The 8,175-nt window shown below is 44.2% G+C and overlaps 1 protein-coding gene across 1 annotated transcript; it reads left to right on the forward strand.

The window, feature by feature from the left end:
* The first annotated feature begins 3,814 nt into the window (after positions 1 to 3,814).
* Positions 3,815 to 6,836, forward strand: LOC101765082 (indole-3-glycerol phosphate synthase). Its single transcript, XM_004956310.3, has 9 exons — positions 3,815 to 4,159; positions 4,336 to 4,737; positions 4,818 to 4,892; positions 4,985 to 5,029; positions 5,155 to 5,319; positions 5,575 to 5,653; positions 5,757 to 5,836; positions 6,309 to 6,377; positions 6,586 to 6,836. The coding sequence occupies exons 1-9, from the start codon at positions 3,905 to 3,907 to the stop codon at positions 6,667 to 6,669; spliced, it is 1,254 nt and encodes a 417-aa protein (XP_004956367.1). The 5' UTR covers positions 3,815 to 3,904; the 3' UTR covers positions 6,670 to 6,836.
* The last annotated feature ends 1,339 nt before the right edge of the window (positions 6,837 to 8,175 follow it).

Below are 8,175 nucleotides of genomic sequence, written 5' to 3' on the forward strand. Positions count from 1 at the left end.
TGCTGCCCGATGAAGATCAAACTAACGCCTCAAGTAGGGTTCTCCGGATAAGTTGTGTAGCTTTTCCGTTTGGTAGCTTCGAAAGCTATAAGACTATAGTACTGTTTTCCAGCGCGCGCAAGCGCGCACGCAAACCGCCCTGCCATGGAAGACCTCGCCGCCGGCGCAGCATCGATTGGTGCGCAGGCCATGTAGCATCAATGTCCTTGATGTCGATTGTCTTTCTCTTTGTGTGTGTTTGAGAGAGAGACGGCACTGCCGACAAGTTGGTTCACTATCATCGGTTTACGTTAAAATAACCTGTTGTCGTATGTCTTAACTTTCAGTTAGTTCACTACTGGTCTATATATGTTAAAGATAACCTGTTCTCGTATGTCTTAACTTTGTGAGTTGCCATGTCTTACTTCGTGAGAATACAAAATTAACGAACATTGTTAATTATCATGGAGTCGTTGCCCTAATTTGCATCATCGGTGGGCACCATTGATCGCGATGAACATGGCTTACCGTACGTGGACATGTACACGACACCAAGTACTATACTAATGGCACGAGAAAAATGTGCGGCACTGCAATGTCCTTGGAGAACGATGTTATATAGCCAGAAGGCTCTAGATGAAAACGACATACTTAGGTCTGTGTGGGGCCAGGGGCGGAACTAGGATGAACACCTCGCGAAGGGCTAAATAGTAGAGATTAAGGATTAGAGCTAGAAATTAATGGTGATTTGAGGCTTTGACTACAGTATTTTACAGGTAAAGTCAGCCTTTCGGAGAGCTGCAGCGCCCCTAGCCCCTGTGTGGGGCAGTGTGAATGTGTGATACATGTGAGCACTGTGTAAAACATTGGACGCAACTCATTACCTGCAACAATGGAATGATATAATGTACCAGTGAAAGATTTTGGGCGCCCTTGGTGACAAATGACCACTAAAGTATTAACTTTCGATTTGTTTACATAATTATATGCTACAACAAGCTGCTAATGTATATTACTATGAGATACTCCCAGAGAGCTTGACGTACGACACGGGCAAAAAAAAAAAAGCTATCTGATGGACATGAAGTCCGACTAAGCTTTTTTGTGTCTCGTGCTGGACATGGATTCCATGGTCATGTTATTTGCAGATTAAGCGCATAAGCATGCAGTTTCAGTAGTAGGCTATCAGCACTGACATGTGTGTGTGCATGATGGACATAACCTGACAATGACATTACATACTATCTGGATAATTATGAGCAAGACTGAGTGCGTGTAATCACGCTTGCCACGCGATCCAACCGCTTGCTGACAGGGAGCACTACTGTACTTCACAGTTTGTTACTCGATTTGTTTCTTAATTAATTTGATAAAGATTTGCTTAGCCGCCAAATTGCCAATCCATCAAAACTAATGGTAGAGCAAGGTGCACCTCTACCGTATCTATATATTCTACTGAGTAGTAGGCTAGTAGCATGTGTGGATGCCACAGTATTTTCCCTGGAAGAGTAAAATGTTCAGAGTGATTTGCAGAGATCTGCTGCACTGTAGTTCTAGACTAGTTTGCAACATTTGTTTTCATCGGTCTGGTAGGAAAATGAATGTCCAATAAAGAACCATAATGTATAACTTCTCAAAACACGTGCGTGAACGGAAAATAACAGTCAATCACTTAACAATTATTGACACATCAAATGATATTAAGGTTCAACATGGTTGTTTCAAATGGTCTCTATACAAGATATGATCAACATGGTTGTTTCAAATGGTCTCTATACAAGAATTAGAGAGAATCCAATGCTTCCCCTAAAGCTGAAGATCTTTCTTTGGTGAGTTGGTAAGACGAAAGATAACTTAAAAAATGGTGCCAGTTTACTAATTCCGGCCGGAGGTCAGTTCAGATTTGCTTTCCATCTTGAATCATAAAGAAATCCTGCCTCAGCTGCTTGGAACATGCATGGTTTGAAATATTCACTCAACAAAATTAGGCCTCCTCTTTTGGTTTGGGCAAGTGCATTTTGATATGTTGTATGGTAAAGTCAGAAAGACATCGTATTTATCAATGAGAAATATATTGTTATTCAAAAAATAAACTAGCACAATAAAGAATGGAGCACCAATTATCTCAAAAATCCATAGACAATATTAATGGTATACCATATGTGAAATTGCTCAGATGATGGACTACAATAGTTCAGACTTCAAATCTAAATATCTTGGGCTATGATTTCCATTCCTGCTGGAGCACACGCTTCAACTCCATGGGAAACAGAAACAGTGCCAGATAGCAGGTACTAATACTCATTAGTAAATATACACGTATATTGCTATGGAAGAATGTTGTATAGGTATTTATCACACTATTACTTAATGTGATTTTATAAAAGTGAAGCACGTTGTACATCATCTTTTATCACCGTTTTATGATATTTTTTTACAACCAAAGAGAATTATAGTAATTGTATTTTAATTTTATGTGGTGTTAATATATTAACATATGTGTTCTTTCTATTCGTGATAATCATCTAAAGTTGCAAGTAATCAAACAATACAAACAAAGAGCAGTACCTTAGTCCACTTGAAAAATTTAGAGATACTAAACGATAGCATGTGCTGCTACGACCGTGTGAACACAGGAATTACTAAAAACAGACCAATACGTTAAAGATATGAGCTTCTAAACATCATGAGGGTAATTTTGAATGGACAATATGAAATTATCAAAAGAAAAGGACCGCGGGTTGATCCGCATAAATATAGGGGACTTCCATAAAAAATGTGATCAAATTGTACAAAGGATGGTTGGTTGATTTTCGTAAATGCAAGGGCTATGAGAGGACGATACGACGTGTGTTGATTCAAGTAAAAGTGAGTTTTTTTTTTTTTGCAAAATGACGTGATGGCCGGAAAGAAACGCTCTTACTTTATATAGATTGAATCTCCTCCATGGATGAATCTCTCATTTGTATGAAAAAAATACTTGCACAAATCTTCATTTTGATGTGGCCGGGCACTAATTAGTTATCACTATTTCCCAAAGTTGAAAATTCGTGAAAGGTATGCCAGCCTATCGACACATCCCATCATGCAAAGCCGTACAAATAAAATGCGTACAAGAAAGCCCGTCCGTCTCTGTGTGCAATGCAAAGCACGTTTTCTTGTTCTATTTGCGTGCTTTCCTTGTGTCTGGTGGTCCTGGTTATGTCACAAACAACTGTTAGTAGTTTGGGTCCCCAGGTCCGGTAAAAACACACACTAAAGTTTTTTTACTTTCTCAAGTAGATCTTGTGTTGTGAACACCTCTAGCCCGTCCATCTCTCTCTCTTGTGAACATTATATTAATTTCCATTCATATTCTTGGATAAGGTTATGCCAAAAACAGGAGAGCATGTATACGCTGCTTCCAGAATAATAGTGGCAGATAAAGTAGTTCTGACAACAAAAGTCAAATTCATCATTTATAATAGTTATTATCCATTTCGCTGTAAATAGCACAATAGATATTCTCTTCAATAGACTCGATACAGCATATTCTCTCCAATTTAATCTCCATCCACCTTAATATAGGGTAGTCATAATTCATAATAATCTGCATGCTTCCTGGAGAATATTATTATAAATTGATTACCAGCATTTTTCCCTCTATTTTCTATTATCACTTTAGACCCTAAAAAAGAATCTTTCATGCGTATTATAGCGCTATAGCTAATGTGCCGTGTTTATATGCTTTAACAACCTGAATAGACTGAGTTTAAGATGTCTATATGCATCTATGATGGAATGTAAGTTGCCAAAGAGAATTTTGACTGGTAGCTCGCTGGAGGATAGCAGACGAACGAAGGAATTGAAACAGCACAGCACGGGGGCTGCCGGTGCCGGGCTGGTTTAGCGCCGGGTCTGCTCCGCCGCTGAGGGCGCCTATAAAATGCCTTCCACGGGGCAGAGAGGCAACACCGGCTCACCGCGGCACTCTTGTTGCCTCGCCGCCACCACTGACCGCCCCGTCCTCCTCACGTCACCAATGGAGTCCTCCATCCTCGCCGCCGCCTCGGTCTCCAGGGCCTCTGTCCCGGCCACCGTCTTCTCGCCGCTTTCCTCGTCCTCTCGTCCCGTCGTTCTCCGCACCGATGTGGCCGGGCCCAGCCCCGCCGCGCGCGCCGTCCGCTGCAACGCCGCCGAGGTGCCACCGACCACCATTCCTCTTTCTCCTTTCCGCTGTTGTCTAGGATGGAGCTAGTGCTCTGCTCTGGTTCTTTTCCTGGAGATGCATGGCCATCTCGCTGTTGCCAATGTTTCTTTTGATTCTGTTTCTGTCAATCCTTAGCATTAATGCTTATTCGATCGATGGGAGGACAGGGCTCGGTCCTGTACAAGCTGGACGCCGACGAGATGTTCAACTCGTCGGAGGTAATCCAGTGGGAGAGCGGCAAGTCCATCAACTCCATCGCCGCCGCGCAGGGCATCCGCATCCGCCGCCGCTGCCGCCCGCGGTACCCCTCCGAGGGCGTCGGCGCCGACCGGGCCGTGCCGCGCAACGTCCTGGAGCAGATCATCTGGGACAAGGAGGTCGAGGTGTCCCAGCGGAAAGCCAAGACGCCGCTCCAGAAGGTGATGGAGTCCGCCGAGCGCGCGCCGCCGCCCAGGGACTTCGTCGGGGCGCTGGACGCCGCGCGCCACCGCAACGGCGTCCCCGCGCTGATTGCCGAGGTCAAGAAGGCGTCGCCCATCAAGGGCCTGCTCAGGGAGCACTTCAATCCGGTGAGTCTCTCGCGGACGCTTTCATCTTTTTTTCTTGTCTGAAGATGGACTGTCTGACCGATTCTGCAAATTCTTGGCAGGTCGAGATCGCGCACGCCTACGAGAAGAACGGCGCCGCCTGCTTGAGCATCCTGACTGACGAAAAGCACTTTCTGGTTCGTCATTCGCTTCCTGTTCTTCCAGCGATGAAATTCTCTATACAAGTTGTCTGACATTTTTCTGATGTTGTGCAACAATGTTCTTCCAGGGGAGCTTCGAGAATCTGGAGACCGTGCGCAACTCTGGTGTGAAGGTAAGGGACCATGACGCATGCATGATGCTACCTTGCTTGTACTGTCTCAAGGGTTGAATTTTCTTCAGTCTCTCCTGAGTCCTGACTTTGAATTTTGTATTTGGTTTGTTTGTGCTCGAATGCAGTGCCCTCTCCTCTGCAAGGACTTTGTCATCGACGTCTGGCAAATCTACTACGCCCGTTCCAAGGGTGCCGATGCGGTCCTCCTGATCGCCGCCGTGCTACCGGACCTTGACATCAAGTACATGCTTCGTGTCTGCCGGAGTCTCGGAATGACTGCTCTTGTCGAGGTTCGTCACCATCACTCTGTCTGGGGTATCTTACCTTTCTTTTTTTTTCTTTTTTACCGCGCCGTCGATTTCACCCGCCTCTCACCATTGTGATTCACGTGTCGCGCTGTCCTTATCCCGATCACATATGAGCCTGTCGGATCTAAACCTGGCCCACACCAAATCGCCCTGCGGCTGCACAGTGGAACGTTGCGCAACTTGCCGTTTGAACGGTTTCATTATTGGCTAAGTACTGAACATAAACTTGTACTTTAGGTTCATGATGAGAGGGAATTGGATCGTGTACTGAAGATAGATGGCGTTCAACTCATTGGTATCAACAACCGCAGTCTAGGTACGTACTACTAAATTCTGTTGACCAAATTTTGTTTGCGATTCGGTCACAGCTATCCTCCTGTTTTGACCCAGTAGCAAGCTGAAACTTATTTATGTTGCAGGGACATTTGAAGTCGACACTGCAAACACAAACTTGTTGTTAGAGAAACGTGGTGACATCATCAGAAAGAAGCAAATAATGGTAGGTCTTTCTTTCCATTAAAGAAAACTGTTCTGTAATCCGAATTTGACATAATCGTTGTGTTTCCATGGATTACTTTGCCGCGTCATTTTCATTATGCATGCAATCGTTGTACTAGCTCGATACATCATCTAGAAAGTGATGCACTAATTACAACTGAAAGTTTCAAAAAAAATCATGATCCTAATTTGGCAGAATTGTTTTATCTCAATATATTACTTTACCAGGTCATTTAATTAATTCGTTTGTGATGCCAACGTTGTACTATTTTGAGAACCAGAAAGTGAGAAAATAGCATTGTATCCACTTCCTGTGCATTGACCACAATTGTTGAGTTTGGTAATTCACAAGAAAATCAATTTACTAGATAGTTCCTTCCTAGTAGCACTAAGCATGTGTTTTCTTATTCCATAATATAAATTACTCAGAATGGGCTTATATGTTTTAAATTTCAATGAACATGTTTCTTCAGGTTGTGAGCGAGTCCGGGTTGTTTACGCCTGCTGACGTAGCATATGTGCAGAATGCTGGTGTTTCCGCTGTAAGTAACTCATCAATTTTTCCTGAGAAAATATAGTTAAATGTTAAAAATGATCTTGTTTATAATATTTTTGGATAAGAACCGATGGCATTTTGTGTTTTTCCACATAAGGTGCCTTTGTTTTATTTATTTGTCAGTAGAAATAGTTAACTGCGATATTTTTCGGTCAACTACTAAACAGTTGATCTGTTGTTATTCATGTTGTCAGGTTTTGGTAGGAGAATCCCTTGTGACGCAGGAAGATCCTGGTCGAGCAATAGTTGGGTTGTTTGGGAAGGAGCTCTTACATTAATCCATTTTCATTGTGCTTTAGCTAATTGATGTATGTATATGTACCAATCATGGAATGATAAGTGAAGGCAGCAAAGGGTAAAGATTGAACAAGATAGTGATGTATTTCAAAGTAGTTTTCAAGATGGAATCACTAGCATGGTAAATATAAGCCATGTGAGTCTCATATGTTAGGTATCCACACCATCTCTTTTGCCACGTCACCTATATCCGACCTGAAAGTTTTATCCCATACTACCACCCTCATCTCTCCTCCCATCTGCTCTCTCCCCCACGCTGCTTTTCCTCCACACTTTCATGGGCCCCTGCTCCCTCGCCATCATTTGTTTGCACCGCCGGTGAGCTTTTAGCAGAGCCCAACGGAGCTCAGGGTCTTTTTTATTTTTTAGTGACAGTGCCTTAGCATGTATTTCATTAAGAAAAAGTAGTTTACAGACATAATTTTTGATGCAGCCAAACAGGACTTGACCAACACAACAGTACAAAGGACTAAAAATAGAGATACACTTAAAAGAAAGTACAACCAAACTTACAGCCGACAAGAAGAAAAAAAGAAGAAGAACCCACACCGCCAAACTCACGGAGCTCAGGCCATCCTTTTCCATGTAGCTGATACCATTGTAGTTATTTGGATCCATCGTAGTGATGGCGGGGCAACTGAAGACGCCATGATAGAGGTCCTCCAACACCCCGATGCCGTTTGGGTTGGCTCTAGGGTTGGGATGTTCGCGTGCTACTAACCGCGCGCATCTGCTCAGGTGTAGCTGGCGTCCACGGCGTTTGCAGTCAGTGAGCATCTCCGCCTCATCGAGGAGCTGCAGGAGCGGGAGTTGCAACTATAGACCGATGTGCTAGAGAACAAGATCCTCAAGGATACTGTGCCACACACACCTCCTCCGCTAGTGCTGCGTCATAATCGAGTAGCACGGTGGTGGATTCCATGTCGATGAGGTGGATTCTGACATGTTTAACTTCTTTACACGAATTTTTAATGTGCACAGTTTTCTTCAGTGCATGTATTGGAATATCAATATAGATTCTGCATATAGGGCTGGCTAATTTTTTTAGCTCGTTACCTTGCTCGGATTGGCCTGGCCTGTTGCATTTTCTTATGAGCCGAGATGACGTTTCAACTCGTTAATACAACGAGCTAGCTTGCTTTGATTCGCAAGTTCCTCCAAGTTTGGATGGAGGGACGGAGGGAACGCGACGGGACAGGATCATCCCTCTTTTCTGGGATGAGATGATCCCACTTGATGTTTGGTAGGAAGGATGGGGACGTCCCTGGTTTAGTGTTCGGTTGGAGGGACAGGTAAGGGACGAGATGGACGGTATTTTCATGCCGTTAGCTTTGGGTCCCAATTATCATTCACTCTAACACTGTGGGGCCCACTATCAGCTGCTACGCCACCGACCCCATGGCCTGCTTCGCTGCCGCGGCCTGCTCCGGCGCCGCCGCCGCCGCCCGGCCACGGCCGGCTTGCGTCGCTGCCGCTGCATCCTCGCC

The sequence above is a fragment of the Setaria italica genome, chromosome II (assembly GCF_000263155.2).
Source record: "Setaria italica strain Yugu1 chromosome II, Setaria_italica_v2.0, whole genome shotgun sequence".
NCBI lineage: Eukaryota > Viridiplantae > Streptophyta > Magnoliopsida > Poales > Poaceae > Setaria > Setaria italica.